This window comes from Gordionus sp. m RMFG-2023, chromosome 3, assembly GCF_954871325.1.
Source record: "Gordionus sp. m RMFG-2023 chromosome 3, tfGorSpeb1-WG-v2, whole genome shotgun sequence".
NCBI lineage: Eukaryota > Metazoa > Nematomorpha > Gordioida > Chordodea > Parachordodidae > Gordionus > Gordionus sp. m RMFG-2023.
The window spans coordinates 47,778,033-47,799,588 of record NC_088777.1 but is presented as its reverse complement, the minus strand read 5'-3'; the positions used below and the strand labels follow the sequence as shown (position 1 = coordinate 47,799,588).

General features: G+C 26.3%; 1 protein-coding gene across 1 annotated transcript; it reads left to right on the top strand.

Moving 5' to 3' along the window:
- Nucleotides 1-3,380: 3,380 nt before the first annotated feature.
- On the top strand, nt 3,381-21,335 carry LOC135927065 (mucin-2-like; the record flags this gene model as incomplete). The annotated part of the gene is made up of 10 exons (XM_065463002.1): nt 3,381-3,475; nt 3,583-3,622; nt 3,666-3,710; nt 5,888-5,942; nt 7,708-7,821; nt 7,926-8,027; nt 8,079-8,248; nt 9,686-11,557; nt 18,663-18,786; nt 21,193-21,335. Coding segments are annotated over exons 1-10 (2,760 nt in total), but the record flags the coding sequence as incomplete, so codon positions are not given.
- Nucleotides 21,336-21,556: the final 221 nt, after the last annotated feature.

The window sequence follows — 21,556 nt, the reverse complement described above, 5'->3', positions numbered from 1 at the left end:
CCTCTAAGATTTTTCTAAAATAAAGATAAAATTTTGCCTCCAACTCTAAACAGCAGCCGGGATACGAGCCTCTAAAAATCTATTCTTTTTAATTTCTAAATATCTTTGTATATAATGAAGCTAGAAGCTATATATAAATATAGTCTAATGGTAGGCCTTTAAAGTTATTTAATGTTATATATTTTTTTAAAAAAAATTAAGAAACGGAAATAGAAAACTGGTAATAGTCATAAAATCAAATCGACATTTTTTTTTCTCTCTCAAATTCTTTTATATATAGATATAGATCTAGATAATAAATGTGCAAAATTTTAAGTTGAACCTATCTCAGGTTTATGGAGATATGACAATTTATTAGTCAATTGTAAAGAAAAGCTCTTAAATATCATGTATTTAAATCAGAAACCTGTAGGAGTACCATTTGCATAGCCCGACCAAGATTTTTAGGCCTTGCCCTTGTATATTTAAAATAATTGAAGTACCGCTAAGGCCTGTGTTACTAGGCCAGGCTTAGGGTCGCGACTGCAGGTTTCAGATTTAAATAAAAGATTAAATATGTGTAGGGGGGCTATATAAGTAATATATTTACTTGGCACCTAAATTTTTCACAATTTGGATAAAACATATAGGTTGTGAAGGCCTAAGAAATGTGCTTTCTTTGAACGATTAACCAGAATAAATCATTAACGATCAAATTTGCGTTATAGGAAAGAAAAATTTGAGAAATATGTTTTGAAAATTTTTTTCAGAAGATAATCTTAATATTAACGATGAATGAATTGAAAAATAAATTTAAAACAACACATTCTAGCAATGAAAATATTCAATTTAAATTGATAGAATACCAATTTGATTTCTTGAATATTTGTAGTTTTCTATTTCCGGTTTTGACATTTAAAATTTTTTTACATTTACTATATAACTTTAAATGCCTATTATTAGGCTATACAAATAAATTTAAATGACGCTTATTGCTCAATTATCTATATCCAAAGAAATTTGTCCATTTTTCCCAAAAATACCTCATATTTTTTAGGTTTAAAGGCCCATATATCAGCCGTTGTTTGGGAATTGATGTTAAAATTTTCTCTTCATTATGACATATATAAATTCTTGTAAAAATTTTAGAAAAATTTTAGGGGGTAGGGTTTAAAATCGTGTTTTCTTTGTCGATTTAATTTATTTGTAACACTATTTCATCATTTTGATAAACAAACGTTTTAAAATTAAATTTTATCATATATATATAAGTACTAAATGAAAACCTCGAAATCTACGCTGAGAATTGATGATATCCTCGAATTTCTAACATAGAATCTGAATTTTTTGAAAACTCCAAAATCTGGAAATTCTCTTCGTACAACTACGGTTAATCCATTCATAGAATAATCCGTCATATCTTTAGTATCAACTAAAGTATTACCAATCCTTACGCCTATACAATATTATTTTTTTCTATTTTCTGTAAAAAAATCATTATATTACCTATCACATATGGCGGTGGTAAATAGAATATCAATTCAAAATTGCAAACAGCTTCATCGAAAGGTTTTCTCGCAGAAAAAAATTGTACGTTAGTGGGAATCTCTTAATAATTTTTTTATAATATATTTTAACAAATTAGATATAATATTTCTAAATAAATTTTAACAAAATAATACTTAATTGAGATATTACTATATATTTATTTTTTTTACTCTGCACGAATGAAATTGGTTCATTTTGGTCTAAATCTTTTGATAAATATACATTTTGCTTTCCACCTGACAATATACAGAGTTGTAATGGTCTACGACCCACATTCAGAAAACCTATGTTATTTATTGGTAAATTTTAACATCATTGTGTATTCATAATATTATTATATAATATATATAATATATTTAATATATACAATAATGAGTATGGGTAACACGGGCCGGCCCGTCCTTAAATCCGCCTGCCCGCAGGCCTTTCCAAGAATTTAAAAAAAAATTATAACACTGCCCGCGCTATGCAAAAAATTTAATGTGCTGGTCAAAAAATTTGGCCGTGGTCGTGCATTGTATTCGTATATAAAAAAATTCGCTCGTTGGACAATTTCTACATCAAAATTTAACTAAGACCTAGAAAATCTCTTTAATAGGTTATTCCGGGCATAAAAAATTTTGATATATATTTTTTCCTGGATTTTATGCTAATATTTTGATTAATACTATATAGAAATAAATTATAAAATATATTTCTTTGCAATTTTTAATTAAGAGCTGTCTAATTAAAATACTATATCTATAATTAATATAGCCTAATTCACAAAAAAATTAGTTGTTTATGATATGATTAAATTACGTATAACACAATACAGATATCAAACGCAATTAATTTATATAAGGCGTTTATTTTGGAAATAGCTAGCAATAAAGGGAGAGAAAAGTCTTAATTGTCATAGGAATGAATTTGATTTATTAAAAATATGAGAACCGGACTTTTCGTAAACTTTTAACTGGCCGGGCCAGTTTTTTTTTGTAAAATTTTAAAGGACAGAGCAAGTACTTAAAAAATTTCCGGCATTTAGGGCCGGGCCAGGCTTTATATACCTATTAATATTGGGGATATATAGAATATACGTACTTAAAAAATTTCCGGCATTTAGGGCCGGGCCAGGCTTTATATACCTATTAATATTGGGGATATATAGAATATACTTCTATTAACGCAACGTTCCGAGTATATTTCATTTTTTGTTTTAGAACTTATAATTTTTTCTTAACCTGCCATTTTATAATTAATATTATACAAATTTATTAAATAAATAATCTGTAATACTATTATTTTTTAGCAAATATTTTCCCCTCATTTAATTATCCTCAGGATTTGTATGTTACAATGCCAAACTATTATATAGGCATATGTTTAGTCCGCCTAAAATCTATGAATCCTTTTCATACTTTCTCTTTTTAATTTTTTGTATAACCCTTTTCATTTTTTTTTTTTAATGTTACATAATTTTACCGGGTAAATTTATAAAGATTAAATATTTCAATTTTCTCCCAATTCCAATATTACTACAATTTATGTATAGCATTATTATAAGAGGAAAAATTATATTTTAGATAACACATATTATATTTAGTGGCCGTTCCATCCTATTACTAAACCAAATATTAACGTCAAATTAGGAAAATATATAAAACATTTTTCGAACCAAGCCCGGTAAAAACAGGTTCTATATTTGTCCCAAGATTAAATTTAGCCAATAAAATTTTACTTTGCCCAATTATAAAATTAAAAAAATGGTTTTATTATTTATATTATAATATATTAAATGACATTTAATAAAATTTGTTTTAATTTCCTCCTCTTAAAATTTATTATTTATTAGACCATTTTTGGTATATTAAATGAAATATTATTATTTTTTTACCAGAGTTGAAAGCCAGTCCATAGTTGATACCAATAGCCAAGAAAATTGCAACACACTAATTGAAAAATTAAGGTTTGGCCTCATTAAAATTAAATATAAATTTGTTTTACCAGCGAATTCAAATGCATTCATATATTTGTAAATTTTATTGTAATGTTATTGTAAAAATTCTTATCAAGTCTTTTTATCGAATTTCCCCAACTTGAAAAGGAATGCCAAGTTTTTACATCAATATATTAGATTTAACATTGAAATATATTAGGTTGACTTATTATGCCATTTGAAAAGCATTTTGGAACCAATTTGGGTAATATGATAACTTCAATAACAAATATGTTATCTTTAATTTCTAACGATATTAAAAGGTAAGAAAACTATTTTATTATTCTTATCAGTAGTAACAAAACATCATTTGGAATGATTTTCTATGTAATTTGATATATATTTTGGAGTGTCAGAATACATATTTATAGTTTTATGTATAAGAATATATAAAAAATTACCGAAATTTATTCGGATAATAGTTATAAATCAAGAATTAAAATTTTCTTTTTATTTTTAATTATTATTGTAATTTATTTGTTGTATTCTGCATTCATTTCAAGTGTGAATTATACCTTATGAATGATTTAGTTATGTATAATAGCAAAGGGTTCAGTATTAAAATTTAAATGCAAAAAGGAAAAGAAAAATTCTTATACCAATAGAATAAATCCTTTTAACGATTTTAAAAATTACAACCGGATGTTTTGCTCCAGTCCTTCCCGGAATCCGGTCTAAACAAGGGCGAATAGCCCTGATTCCCATATTTTTTGGGTTTTCTCTTAATGATTTAGGAAAATACTGCCAAAATTATTAAATTATTTTAAAATGAAGAAACTTAAAAAATCTGCGCAGCAAAGTCGTGATTAAAAAATTGAATTATTTCTAAAATCCAGGTCGGGCTTAAGTTGTTATTTTAATCATTTTAAGATAATTGGTTTCGATATTTTAACCTTAGGAGACCTGAGCGAAAATTAATTTGGTCCTTTTAACCCTCCACCCATCTCCCACCATTAAAAACAAAATTTATGAGATGATAAACCAGGTTAGTATTCAGATATCATTTTGAATGAAAGACGATCTGAAAAATAAAATATAAAATTAATTTACCAAGAACCCCCCTTCCCCACCGCCTCGAACTTCAAGGCTGAGCTAATTTTATGGCTCGTGCTCCAAGACTTATTCTATTTTTTCCGACTGGCGCTCCTAGGCTAAGCCAATATTTTTTTAATCGAGCTCCAAGTTTAAACCATTTTTTCGACTCGTATACCAGGTTTGAGCAGATTTCTGTGGCTAAAAAAGAATGAGCCAATTTTTCAGCTCGATCTCCAAGGCTCAGCTGATTTTACAACTCATGTTCCGAGGCTGAGCCAATTTTTATCGGTGTTCCATGGCTGAGCCGTTTTTTCGGTTCACGTCTGAAGGCTGAGGCGATTTGTTCGGCTCCCGTTCAAGACTGGCCGGCTTGAGTGGAGCGATTTTGCATAGCTACACAAAGAGAAATAAAATTTGGTAACCCTAGATCAATGACATATAGTCATACCTAGGCTAACGGTGACGATTAGTAAACTTAAATATATATCAATATGGACCAACTGCTGGCAAGCCATTTTGTAAATTATTTTGGTTAACTAAAATGGTGTACGACCAGCCGATTCGAATATAACGACTCTTCGAAATGAATAGCAGTAAATGATAGGGTATTAAATGTCATTGTATCTAATATAAGCTCACCCACCTCCTCATTTGCAAGAGACTGCCGACTTTTTATTTTTAAATATATTTTTAAAATCTAAATTTTTTGTAATTTATACCCCCCCCCCCCCCACTCTTCAAGGCTAATGATATACCCGTTGGCAACCTATTTTAAATATATAAAATATGTAAAATTCAAACTTAGCCCAATAAATGCTCATATTTCATATTTACACAAAAATATTTTATTTTTTTTTAAGTTTTTATCATAGTATTTTAAAACTATTTATTTAAACACCTTAAATTGAAGGTTGGAACTTTAACCTTGTTGTAATTATCAAGTTTTTTAAAAAATATATATATATTATCATATTACATAAATTTACTCCAAAACAAATAATATAGATGTTAGTATCTTCCATATTAACATTAAATATCCATGTTTAAAATTAAATTTATAAAGGTATCAAATGTCTATTTCACCTTCAGTTTAAAATATTTTATATTAAAAATAAATTTTGATAATTGATGCCCAATATGGTTAGTATATAAAGGCAGAAATATCTGGATATAAAATTAATATTTTAAAACTAAACATTATTTAATTACCATCCCAAAATAATCCCAATTTTTATAATTATTTTAAAATGGCAAAGAATTCAACTTCTATTTTTCTGGTAATAAATTTATTTATTCATAAATGTTCATTATAACCAATTTATCTTTCTCTGTTTTTTTTCCTATTAGGGTCTCGTAATTTTGTTGATATTTGCGACCAACTATGGGCTGAGTTTCAACCAAGGTAAGAAAATTATAATTTAAAACACTTTACCATTCAATTATATATAAATACAAATTTTTGGGAAATATCGCTAATTAAAATAAAACAACTTCCCTTTATCAATCTCGTTAATTAATTCAATAAAAAAATGATTTTCGAACTATATTATCCAATAATAAAAAAGTTTTAGGAAATCCATGGGGTTTTGAATTTTTTTTAAGTTTATAAAAATTAAATTAACAATTCAGTAATTAATTATGTAGATGCGATTTTAGTCCTTTAGGAAAAATAGGTATACAGGTTTTTAGAGAGAGTGTTTGCCTTCAGTAAATTTTCTGTCATCTGGACGCTGCAAATAACTAAATAATTGGATTTTTAATTCAAAAAGAGAGGTTTAATTTTGAAATTTTATTCAAACTCTAAAACGCAATTACAATACTCGTGTAATTTTTGTATTTTATTTAATGATTTTTAAATATTAGCTAGAATTTCCAAATATTATCTATCGTGATTTTTATGCATAAAAAATCTTTCATGGTGAAATCATAATTTTTAACTTTTTTTCGTCTTTTTTTAAAAAAAAATCTTTAATTTTGCCATCATCAGGGTCTTTCTTTTCTTTCTTTTTCTTGCTCAAAATTTGCGAATATTATTTTTTCAAACTCTGATTTCAATTATCAGCTTATTTTATACCAATAAAATTTATTTTAAAAATTGGATTTGTTTGATATTTTTAGATATTTCGTGTTATAATTTCCAATAAAAATATTTTTAAAAAAATATGTAATCCAACAAGGCTAACGTAAAAACTTCCATATTTTTTTGAGCCATCCAATACCTTATAATATCTTTTTTGATAGTAATTTTCTCAAAAATTGTCATCTGATGAACAAGTTCATTTATTTCTAAGCAGAGCTTTTGTTGTGTTGAGCACTTGTTTCAATAGGTGTTGGTAAATCTGTTAGATGTCCGATTCTGGTGAATTTTTTAAAAACGAGCCGTTTAAAATTTTAGCCAAATATTATGTCAGCCTGGAGATTTTGATAGGCAGTAAAATGCTAAATCTTTAGGTATAATCTTTATCCGGTCATTATTTATTTAAATCGACCCTATTCGGACTTTTTAAACAATCCTATGTGTTTGAGATGCCCGTGGTGTATTATATTTCACAAAAATGATTTTTTCTGGATGGAAGTTTAAAGATTGCTAAAGATGTAACAATCTCCAAGAATTTAGGATTTTTCATTCTTTAGAGTCATCAGATTCCTTTAAAAAATCGTTTCCTCTTTCCTTGAAAATAAATTTTGGCACTAATAAAAATAACAAAATATAAAGATGACAAATAATTTATAATTTAGAACATATTCTCTCTTACTCTCTAATATAATTGCTAATATTCAATTATGGAACCCATAAAAATGTAAACGTGAAGGGAAATCAAAAATTTTAATTTATTAATTATTTAATTTGCAAATACTTGTTTTAAAACATTTCCAATATCAGTTGTAACAACTTTCTTATGGAATTGTTTTAAACAGTTATAATTTATTTTAGTTTAAATTTTACATTAATAACAGCGAAAAGAAAGGTATTGTGCAAATATAAGGAAATAATTTATACAACAAAATCATATTATTATTGAAGTAAAAAACCCTCTGAAAATTAATACGATTCTTTTTTATTCGAGATTGTTACAAAAGGCATCAATAAGAAACTATTATTAAAGATTAATATTTTAAATATTTTTATCATTATTGGCAAAAATAAATTTGTTAACCAATTACAGATACTTCCAGTGTGGGACGTAAACTATTACAAGCCTGCTTATTGTCAGGTGGAAGAGATAATATATATTTAGACAAAGAAGAACCGCAATCTAGGCCATTAACATTCGCAGCCAGTAAAACAAAAATAAAATGTCGATGTCATTTAAAATAAAAATTGAAATTTATTATATATATTTTACTACATAATATCTATCAAATATGTTATGTATGATTTAAGAGATTCTCACCAACATGCAATTTTTTACTGTGAGAAAGAGCGTTGCTGCGACTACTTGTAATTTTGAAGTGCTTTTTCTTGTGCCACCGCCATATGTGATAGGTAAATATCATTGTTTTTTAAACATATACATGTATTACATTTATTATGAAGGTGTAAGAATTGGTTCCGTTTTAATCGATACTAACAGTTTGAGAGAGTACTCTATGAATGGACTGACAGTAATAGTACGAAAAGAATACCCCAATCCCGGGATTCCCATAAAATATAGATTTTATATTCGAAACACGCAGATATCCACAATTCTTAATATAATTTTTGAGGTTTGTATTTAATAAATATACATTTTTTATATTAAAGATATCTTTCATTTTAAGGTTATAAGTTGAATGAATTATGATCTATATGTAATATTAAATAATATATTCTTTGCGTGAATTATATGATAAAAAAAAATTCTAATTACTAAATTAGTCATTTAAATTTTGCCTTAAAAATAATTTAGTGTAATAAATTTATCTGTTTAAATAATTTAACCTTCATATATTAATTGTAATTAATATTAAATAAATTCTCCTTAATTTTACGAAAGTTAACATTATTATTGTCTGATTTTGTCATATGATTATAATTTGCAATGATGTATTGCATATTTTAATTTAGTATCGCTTCGATATTCTAACTTTATTGATTATAAAAAATGACGAAAAGTGAATATATAATTTTCGGTTAAATACCAGTTATGCAATTAAATTTCTAGCTCGTTAAACATTGATATTTACTTAACTTAAGTTTTTATTAAATTTAATATTTTTGCAAAAAAGAAGGGTAATGTTTTTATTAGGTCATTATATTATTTAACCTAAACTATTTAGGAGTCAATTTGTATTAAGTGAATAAAATTAATGAGAAATAATTAATAAAAACTATTTATTTTTGTTAATAGTCACGAAAAGTATACATATTTATTTTTACCCTGTCATAAATGTTATTTAATAAATTTCGGATTTCTTAAAAGTAATGTTTATTTCTGACACAATTTCTACAAACCAGTTATAGAATTTTAATGATAACCATGATATAAATTCAATATATTGAAAAATTAATGACAAGAGAGGAAAAGTTTTGACCTGAGAATTGTTATGATCTCTCTATTAGTCGGTATTGGGGGGGAGGGGGTATTAGCCTGTAGAATGGGGGTTAGTCTGTGTAGAAAATTCGCTCGCCTCAAGAAGTTCACAATAATATTGATATGGAATGAATATATTATAAAACTAAAAATAATATGATTATTTGTATTAAGATATAAAACTTCTAAATTTTAATCATTTCGCAATATTTATATATAAATCTATGCCTCAAGTAAAACATTTTGTAAAAAAGTAATATAAATTGATTCGGTAAATACAAGTAATAATAAAAAGAAAAAGTAATGTAATAATATAATAAGTAAATTGATTATGTAAGCACAATTTGCTACTACTTTTTAAATACTTTAAGGCCATCTAATTTATTTTTTAAAATTAGGTTTGGAAATAAATATGTACACTCTTCGTGAAAATAAAAAAATAATTGGTTTGCATGATTGATATTTATTTTACTACTAAATTTTGGCTTTTAATAGTCTAACTCAAGTCAACTCCAAAGGCCTTACTATAAAAAAAGTGTAAATATTTTTATCAATATTCATTTGTATGACATATTTATATTGTATTAATTAAAGCTAAAATAACGTATGAAATTTTATATATATAAATAAGACTATAATTGGAAATCCTGTCAGAACTTTGGAAGGAACAATATTTTATGCAAATGGAATAATACCAGGAATTGCTCTTGAGAATGGCTTCACTAGTCCCAATACAAACCTTACCACTAAAATAGCTATAACTAAAACTAAAATAACTTCAACTGAAAAGAGAATACCTACAACTAAAATAGCTACTGGAAAAATCACAACCAAAATAACTACAGTAAATATGAGATATACTACTAAAACTAAGAGAAAAACCCGTCGAACCAGATCCCCTAGGACTACTAGAACACCCAGAACCACTAGAACTCCCAAAACAACCATAACTCCAACAACCATTAGAACCCCAAAAACTACTAGAACTCCAATAACTACTAGAACGCCCCAAACAACTAGAACACCTAAAACGACTAGAACCCACAAAACTACTAAAATCACTAAAATTGCTACTATACCAATTATTACTAGACCCAAAACTATTAGATCAGAATCGACTAGATCAAAAATTTCAACCCACAATACTACTAAAATCCACAAAACAACTAGAACCCGATCCCCAAAAACTACTAGAACCCCTACTACTACTACTAGAACTCCTTCTACTACTAGAACCCCTACTACTAGAACCCCTACTACTAGAACCCACAAAACTACTAAAACCACTAAAATTACTATTAAACCAAGTACTAGACCAAACACTATTAGATCAAAAACTACAACCCACAATATTACTAGAATCCACAAAACTACTAAAATTCGATCCCCAAAAACTACTGGAACCCCTTCTACTACTAGAAATCACAGAACTATTAAAACCACTAAAATTAATATTAAACCAAGTACTAGACCAAACACTATTAGATCAAAAACTACAACCCACAATATTACTAGAATCCACAAAACTACTAAAACCCGATCCCCAAAAACTACTAGAACCCCTTCTACTACTAGAACCCCTACTACTACTAGAACCCACAAAACTACTAAAACCACTAAAATTACGATTAAACCAAGTACCAGACCATACACTATTAGATCAAAAACTACAACCCACAACATTACTAGAATCCACAAAACTACTAAAACCCGATCCCCAAAAACTACTAGAACACCTTCTACTACTAGAACCCCTACTACTACTAGAACCCACAAAACTACTAAAACCACTAAAATTATTATTAAACCAAGTACCAGACCAAACACTATTAGATCAAAAACTACCCACAATATTACTAGAATCCACAAAACTACTAAAACCCGATCCCCAAAAACTACTAGAACCCCTTCTACTACTAGAACCCCTTATACTACTAGAACCCCTTCTACTACTAGAACTCACAGAACTATTAAAACCACTAAAATTAATATTAAACCAAGTACTAGACCAAACACTATTAGATCAAAAACTACAACCCACAATATTACTATAATCCACAAAACTACTAAAACCCGATCCCCAAAAACTACTAGAACCCCTTCTACTACTAGAACCCACAAAACTACTAAAACCACTAAAATTACGATTAAACCAAGTACCAGACCATACACTATTAGATCAAAAACTACAACCCACAATATTACTAGAATCCACAAAACTACTAAACCTCGATCCCCAAAAACTACTAGAACCCCTTCTACTACTAGAACGCCTACTACTACTAGAACCCACAAAACTACTAAAACCACTAAAATTACTATTAAACCAAGTACTAGACCAAACACTATTAGATCAAAAACTACAACCCACAATTGTACTAGAATCCACAAAACTACTAAAACCCGATCCCCAAAAACTACTAGAACCCCTTCTACTACTAGAACCCCTATTACTACTAGAACTTATAAAACTCATAAATCCCACATATCACGAAATCCTATAGTGTGGTAACTTAATTTCCAATACCAAATTTTAAATAGTACTTGACAACAAGCATCAATAAATTATATTAATTATATAACATTAACTTATATTCTAAATATTATAATAGACATAGACTAACTAAATTAATTAATATAATTTTGGTACAAAATATTAGCTTTGTAGAACAAGATAATTTTCATGTTTAGATAAATATAATCAAAAGACTGTAGGAATTTTAGACCCGGCGTGGATTTTATTTATAACTATTTAGATATTTTGGCTGTAGTTTACGAATTGTTTCATAAGGAACTTTAAAATATAAGCAGCAAGTGAATATTAAACGTTTATGATTTTTCAAATCATTAAATAAAAATTTTTTAAAAAAATTTGATCGGATCGGTCAAAATTTTTAACCCCGGCCCAGATTAAAATTAACTCTATTATTGGCCTCTTCCGAGCCTAATTTTTAATAAAATCTATTGTATATATATTTATTTAATTTATATTATTCATAAAAAGGCAATATTAATTATTTTTTTAAAAAATACCTATTTTAGCCATAAAAGATGAAACTCTTATTTTATGATAAAAATTACACAAACTACAATTAAATCAATTCAAAAACTTCTATCCACAAAATTTATTTTATTTAATGACCAAAAAAAATCACTCAAGGAAGTATATTGTTAGTATAGTAAAGATTTAATTTCATTACATGTATATTATAGCGGTTCTCTTTATTAACTAAATGATAAATAAAAAGGTTAAATTTCAGAAAAATGGAGAAATCCCTTTCCTCTGAGATATGCCTATGCTATTCCCTTAATAGGATTACACTCTATTAGCATAATATCATCTTTAGAATATAATTAAATGTTATATTTAAAGCTTATAAATGCTTGTTTTAATTTTTTTTTTAATATATAATATTTAAACTTTATTTCCAAATTTCAAATAATGAGCTATCTATGCTAATTCTATATTATGCAACTATCAAATATGATTATTAATCCTATAAATAAAACTAACTCTTGAAAACTACCCATTACCAACAATAACTTAAATTATCAACACTAACAACAACCAAAACCACAACAAATATTATCCTCTACTAAGCCCATATAGCTTAAACTACCATTTAAAAAGCAATAATCAAACGAAAACAACAACTCCTAAACTTATATCTAGAGTTAAAAAAACTCCCAATAAATAATTATAAATAAGGATAAGGACAAACCAAGTGTTCTAGCATTTGAACGATAATATAGATTATAAATTCACCGATTATTGATATGGAAATTATTTATTTTAAAATGTTTATTTTATTGTATTTAGTTTATTTTATCTCTTTTATAATTTAACGATCTATGTATTCCTTCTTTAGAAAATATAGATTATATTATATATATAATGTTCAATCTTTAATTTAAATCATAATATGAAAGATATAATTATAAAATTTCTTATAATCAATACAAATTATATAATGAAGAATTTACAAATGACAAAAATTTATATTATGATCATTTATACTTCGATCTATGTATTCCTTCTTTATTATAATAATTAACGTTTCATTTCCTTATTTATATAAATATACATATAAATTATCATGAAAAACATTTTAGAAAATATAGATTATATTATATTATATTATAATGTTCAATCTTTAATTTAAATCATAATATTATCAAGATATAATTATAACATTTCTAATAATCAATACAAATTATGTAATGAAGAATTTACAAATGACATATAAAATAATATTATGATCATTTACAATGTTGTGATTTATCTCTTTTCTATCTCTTATTATACCTTAATCATATGCCTAGCCGCGATTTTCAGAGAGAATGATGAGAAGTAAATCATAATTATGTAGAATTCTTCCCCATAAAATTTACTTAGGGATGGGGGATTTAGACTCACTTTTGCAGGTTCTTTGGTGGCTTTAATTTTTTTTAAGAAAAATATTAGTTAATGGTTATTTTAATAAATTTTTTAACTTTTATTTATTTCTTATAAATTGTGTTTATGGCAAAATATTCTATGCATCTTTGGAAGAGAGTGGAAGTAGAGGGAAGGGAGAGAGGGAGGGAAATTGAAGAATAATCTTTGCTAAAATAATATTTCTTCGAGCCATGCCCCCTGGATACACTTTTTATAAAAATAACTGACTACACATTAAGTCATTGATCTATCATCTAAGTTCCTTAAACTAATGAAAAATTATTTATATTAAAATAAAACATTTTTTTTACATTACTATAATAATTATAGTCCTTTTCTAAATTAGTATTGTTTTTCATTGGTTTTCAAAATGTGCATTTTTTTTCTAATTTAAAAATAATGGCATATAAAGATCAACCTAAATGCTCTATATTATCCAATCGATGAGCTTTTTGAGCCCCCATACCCCCTATCCCATTATTAATTACTATTCCCTTCGTATATTCCGTAGATAATAACTTAAATTATCCATACTCTACTTCCAACTATCAAAAAATAGTGAGTTTAAAGGAGTTATTTTTTTAGAACTTGAATTAGATTGAAAACCCCCTCATTAACAATGAATGCATTATTATAGTATATTCTTTGGCATGAATATGAGTTTGCTAATAGAATGTCTAACCCTATTAAATTACATTTAAAAAGATAGCAGAAAATTATGTAGAAATAAATTTTATTTAAAAAATTATGACATGCAATATATATATGGTCGTTTAGCAATATCATCTTATCATAATAAGTTAAATTATTCTTTATATCAATATTATTTGCCCTATATTATCTATAATTTTAATTGATGACATCCCAATAAATTTTCCTACTACTAGCCAAAAAAATGGAAGCAAACTGCATCTAACCCCAGCCAGTGGCCCCTACAACGGGGGGAAGGGGGTCCGAAGCAATTGCTTCTAGAAATTTATGTGGGGGTACTTTTTTTTAAAAAAAATTTTTTTTTAATTTTTTTAAATATTTTTTTTAAATTTAATTTTTTTTTTGTTTTGCTACATCCATCCATAATCAAGTGATCTCTAGTTTATGAATATAATAATAAGACCCCCCACCCCCCACTTATTATTTAATTTAATATGTATTGACCGAAATTTTAGTCGATGTTTAGTAAATTAGGTTGCTATCCAATATTTCTTGTCATAAAATTATTTTTCCAATTTCAAAATATGCCCAAAAATATTAACCAAAAAAAATACAAATGCTTAATTAAAAATTACACATCTCATAATACAAGAGGACAGACCATATTAGAAAAAGACATAGTGGGCTTAATTTTATTGATATAAAGAAAAGCTTTGTAATAGTAGCTTTTTCCCATATTACAATTTATAATACCCCAGAAAGAATGTGTGGACAATAACCGTTCTATTATAAGAATAATAATACGATGTCTAGGTTATTTAATATCTCGTAACCAAGCCTTCTGGGGAATAGACAACAAGAAGGCAATATGATGGGCCTTAATAAACTAATTGCAGATATGAACCTGTTGTCAAAATGTATTTACAACAAAATGAAGAAAGAAGAAGGGAGAAAAAAATTAAGGGATTAAAATCTAAATTATATTCAAATCTATTATCATATAATAACATAAATATTCTCATTGAAACCATGAAAAATATGATTATAAAAATAATTCAAAAGGAGATTGAATTTAACAGGTGCTTAGTAAGATTTATTGAAAATAGCGAGAGGCCTAACCCTGTTGAAAGACTGATAGACATATATTGTACAGGAAATATTTCGAAGGATATATGGTTTGCAATAAATCAAATTCAATTGGCAAAAGATTGCCTGATTAATTTGAGAAATATAATTTAAATTATTGTCTTTTATTATTTTCTAATCATAATTGATAATAATATTAAATTTTTGTATGTTTTTTCAAAAGCACAAGATTTTATGAAGGAGAGAAATCTACCTTTTCATTTTGAAAGTTCTAGACTTCAAACATTTCAATCCAAAAAATGAGAGGTATATACTTTCATCATTTTTATTTTAGCTTTAAAACCAGTGCTTTATGCTGCACTTGATTTTTGATTTGAACTATGCAGTTTAATGAAATATTTAATGATGAATCAATGAAATTGTTAAATCAAACATCATTTTTTACACCAAAGGGAATGGCGGAAAAGTCAATTGTTAATGATGATATCGAGGATATATATGAATTTTATCATTTAAATTCAAGTCAAATTTTTGAAGAAATGTTGAAGTTTCGACATATTTATAAGATGGCTAAAACAGGGGAGTAAATATTACTCGTGTAGAGGTTAAAGAATCTAAAATAGATTCTGAGAATTGTGAATTTATTTAACTAAAATATTTATACTAATACATTATTTAGCTTCTTCTTCTGATGATGATGATAATTCTTAGACTTATGATTCAGACTGGACAAACTATTTTTTTATTTTACCTTATCGTCTACTTTTAAATTTTTCTGCTTTCCCTAATTTAACAATTTTATATAAATATTTATTAACCATTCCTACTACCTCATGTACTGCCGAAAGGGTCATGAGTAAAATTAAATTAATTAAAACAAGATTTCGTAGTACCATCAATTTAACCACTTTATCAATGGAAAAAAATTTATTTAAACAATTAAATATTGATGAAATTATAAATTATTTCGCTTTCTCTTCCCCTAATTCAGCGTCTACATGACAGGATTTTCACTGGATGCAAACCCCCTTCAAAAACCTTTGCCTACCCCCCCCCCTAAAAATCGTCGCCTTCGGCGGCGGTGTCTCTTTATCATTATTTTTACCTATTTATTTATTGATATTTTTTTCAAAGAATTTATAAAGGATAACCTAAATTAATCTATATCTACTACCAACTATCTATATTTTGTGATTATAAATAGTTTATTTTTTAGATAATAAATTCAATTAAAACCTCCATTATTTACAATTAGTTATTATGACATTATGAGCTTGCTAAAATATCTAAACCTTTTAAATTACATTAAAAAGGATAGTTTATTTGGAAAACAATGTGTATGATTGTTTGCAATATATAGATTTGGTCGATGAATTGTATTATAATAATACTATAATAAAAGTATAATTTTTACAGCAATAAATTTTGTCCTACAAAATTTAATAGATAACCTCCCCCCCCCCCAAAAAAAAAAATTTATCCTACCCCCAATAAAGCAGCTTACCTCCTACCCCCTCAAAAAATAGGATGCAAACTGTTCCTACCCCTCATGCAATAAAAATTACTTTTGATGGGTGTCAAAAAAAAATTTTTTTCGAGGTGGGGAAGGTACTTTTCAGGGGGGTATACTGCTTCCATCCCTCAGAAAGTGTAGGGGCCACTGACCCCAGCCACTGCTCATGAAGTCGTTGTTCTTAATAAATTAATAACATTTTCTTATAACTTAACATTTAATTAACACCCATATAATAACATTGGTGGTTATCAAATTTAATTATAAACATTGTTGAATACTTTTTTTTTCACTGCATTAAAATTAATTATATAAATAATAACTACATTATATCGAAATAGACATATAATCAACAAAATAAGATTAAGCTTATGATTTATAAATATTTTTAAGATATAGATACATAAATATATACTAATTTTTAATGTTGACCTAATAAAATGGAGGAGGGGGAGTGCCAGAAAATTAAAAATGATTATAATATTTATTAAATAATAGCTAATTATTCAGTTTCTGTTAATGCGAGTAGTTGCAACTATATGTTTAGTGATACCACTTTTTCATTAATTGTTGTTTTTATAGTGTTATAGGTTTAGCATATATTTAGGTAGAATCTTTGCAGTTGGGTTTAGTAATCATAGTTTATGTTTTTTGTTATACTTTTATTTGATTTCTTCAACATTTGGTATAATTCCATTTACGTAAAAGATCGTACCTACTAAAACTCTTTCCGGATCGCCAACAATGGTCTAATTTTTTAACATAAAATAATGGGTTAAAAATATAAATGAATTTGATTTGATAATATAAACCATAAGGAACTGAAATAATTATGAACGCAACGTTTTCGACAGCTCACTCGTTAGTCATTATTTAATCAATGATAATATAAATAAAGACAGCCTCAATCTTTGATTGGACAAAATTTTTATAATTATTAAAGCTTTATAGAACGTATATTTTATTTAAAAATTATAGTTCTTAAATTATTATTTTAATATGCATTACTTTTTTTTGGCTATATTTTTTTTTATAAGTATAAAATTTAAAAAACATAGTTAAATCTATTTTCTTAATTATAGGATGAATCAAAATTATGGCGTTATGTTTAAAATTCGAGTTGAATATCATTAATTATCAGTTTATAATTTAGTATATAAAGATTTATTACATTTAATAATAATATTATTTTTTTTAGATCTGCATTAATTCTTTATTTTATAAAAAAAAAATATTAAGATATTTTATTTCAAAAAATAATTATTACAACTTCCAGGCTGTACCAAGCCTTTCTCTTTAAATGACACAACTCTGCTGAGATCAATAAAAAAAATTCTAAACCCAAATATTTTAAATAAATATTTTTAGGAGTGGACTTAGGAAAAATTTAATTTGATCATTTATTGACAAAGAAAATATTTTAGCATTTTTAACTCTTAGTTTATTTATTTTTATCAGTACAAACCTGAAAAGTTATGTTAAGAGCTGTAGATGTCTCGGAATTTCTAACATAAAATCTATAAATTTCATAAATTCCAATATTGGGCAATTCTTTCCGCACAATAACTATTAATCCATCTTTTGAATATTCTACCAATTTTTTTGTATCTATTAAGGTATCACCAATCTTTACACCTTCAAAGAATAAATTTTAAAGTATTTTTTTTTTAAAGTTCTGATATTTACCTATAACATATAACGGTGGTATTTTAAAAAGCATTTCAAAATTACAAACTGATGCAGCTACACGCTTCCGCACAGCAAAAAATTGTTTATCTGTTGGGATTTCTAAATTATTTTTTGTATACATATTGGTAAACATTTCCTGATCATTTTTTTAATCATATTTTATTTTATTCTATTCTATTCATTATTTTATTTCATTCTCTTTATTTTATTCTAATAATTTTACTATCTAAGAATGAAGATGGTACAGATTGCTCGATTTCTTCTTTCAATAATATTCTATCCTTTCCTCCCGACAATAAACAGTCTTGCAATAGTTTGCGACCCAAATTGGGAACACCTGCATCATTCAATATTGGTTAAAAATTTTATTGTATACAACTAAATAAATTAAAATAAATAAAAACTAATAATAATAATAATAATAACATTTTTAAAAAAAAAATAATATAATAATAATCCTAAAAAGTTATGACATTTTATCCACCCGCGTTTTTTTTCCAATTTCCGCACCTTTAATTTTTTTTTTCCATATCCGACCAATGTGCCGGATACAATTAAAAAATAGACCCAATAACTAGAATGTGCTAATCGCTATAAATTTCATGTGATTTAAAGAATAAAAATTGTTAGAATTCGATTTTTCTGCAACAAAGAACGAAGCTTAATAGAATAGTCTATGCAAGGTTATAGAGATGGGGGAGGGGGGGGGGGCAACTAGATTATTGGACCCTATTTTGTCCTTATGAGGGAGGGGGGTTGTAGCTACGCTATACACTAACAACATATTAATTGTTTTTGCTGCATATTTTTATCTTCTTTTTTTTTGAAATATGTTTTTTTTTATATACGTCTTATATTTATGATGCAAATTGTTGTTTATATATTTTTATATTGCAATTCACTGTTATGTTAATAAAATGGATATTAGACTATCTAGCCTCTTGTATCATTGGGATTTTGGTGTTAGTGTGGTTAAACTTAATTTACAAAAGGTGGGAGATGGAAGAGGAGTAAAAATTTATATGGATTAGGAAGTAAAGTTGTCAATATCTTGGGAAGGGGGGTATGAAAACTTCTGCAAGATTCAAATATAAATATAGCTATCGTGAAATGTTATATCCATTTAAAAACGAATACCCAAGTTATAAGGGTATCGCTGATCATTTTTTAGATGAAATATTTTTTTGTGTTTAACTTTATCAACACACAAGAAACGTTAAAATTAATGATTAATGATAGCTGAATAGGACTTAAAGACTTTAGGTTATTAAATAATAATAATAAAATAAATTGTTATTTCCACTCATCTTTTTAAACTTTAAATCATTTTTTTTTAAATTTGTATAATGATAAAAAATAATTTTTATATACCATGATTGAGACCCATTCCATAGTTGGTTGCTAAGGCCGTGAAACTTAGAAGACCCTAATTGAAAAATTAAGGTTTGGATTGCCATTATATTTTATATGAATTTTTTTACCAGAAAATTTGAATGCATTATAATATAAATTGTAATTTGATGATAAAATCAATCTATTTAAAATACTTATCTTTAACGAAGCCTTATATACCCTTTTCAAAAATTTTCATATTCCTTTCCAAAATTAGTAATTGGAATATTTCCCAACCTGAAAAGGTAGTTGGATTTGTTATACCTCAAGTTTATTCATATTTTCATAAAATTTTAAAACCATTTGGCATTGAGGTATGTTGGAACTTATTTATGTAATATGATACCTTATTTGAAAAATGTCTTTTTTTAAAATATATATTTATTAATGTAAAAGTTTTTATCATTTATTTGTAAAAACATTTTTTTTTCCATTTGGCATTAAAACATTTTGGAATGTTTTATCAGTAATATAATATTTATTGGGCTAAGGTTACATATAAAATTTCATAAATTTTAACGTAGATATATCTAAACAGTGGGGAAGAATGCCAAATTAGAAGTTATTTTAAAATAAATAATATATACAATGCGTGATTACCAAATGCGAATTTTTTGGTTAGATCTGCCAATGGGGAAGCAAAAATCAAAATAAATCGCATTTAAAATTTTTATATATTTAATATTTATATATATATATTTGGCATACTATAAATTAAGTAGTTCTGAAAATAAAGTAATTTTACCACACATAAACGTTAATGGTAATCTCATTTTAAAATTTATTTGTATATGATTATTATCATATATTACTTTTCTTCAGAAACATGGTGTATCTTTTTCAAACAGTATAGTTTTTCCTTTTCAATACTAATTAATTAATTAATTAATTAATCAATTAATCAATTAATCAATTGACACTAAGTTTTAAAAAAGAAAATTATATCTCCGATTAAATGCAACGCGAGTTAATTTTAGCATTATTTATCTATAAAACATTGTCCAAAAGAATAAATTAAAATGGCCCTATTAATCCTTACACATTTTTTTCGGAAGAGGATAGGGGAATTAGGGTTAACCTTATTTCACGATTTTGGGCGGTTTTTTTAAAAAAATTACATATGTTATATGTCGTTTTTGAAATGCGTTGGGATTACGAATCCCTAAATTCTATTCGAATTCCTCTCTTTTTTTAAATATTTTGTAGTATGTGAGTAGAACCAGGGAACCAAACCGGAAATCAATATCAGTTCGGTTTAGATAGATACATTATAACAGTTCAAGGTTTAGGTTCGGTTCTTATAAACGAATAATCATATTGGTTCGGTTCGGATCTTAAACCGGTTTGATCCCTCTTTTAATGCCAAAAGAAAGAAAGAAAGAAAGAAAGAAAGAAAGAAAGAAAGAAAGAAAGAAAGAAAGAAAGAAAGAAAGAAAGAAAGAAAGAAAGAAAGAAAGAAAGAAAGAAAGAAAGAAAGAAAGAAAGAAAGAAAGAAAGAAAGAAAGAAAGAAAGAAAGAAAGAAAGAAAGAAAGAAAGAAAGAAAGAAAGAAAGAAAGAAAGAAAGAAAGAAAGAAAAAGAGAAAGAAAGAAAGAAAGAAAGAAAGAAAGAAAGAAAGAAAGAAAGAAAGAAAGAAAGAAAGAAAGAAAGAAAGAAAGAAAGAAAGAAAGAAAGAAAGAAAGAAAGAAAGAAAGAAAGAAAGAAAGAGAAAGAAAGAAAGAAGAAAGAAGACTG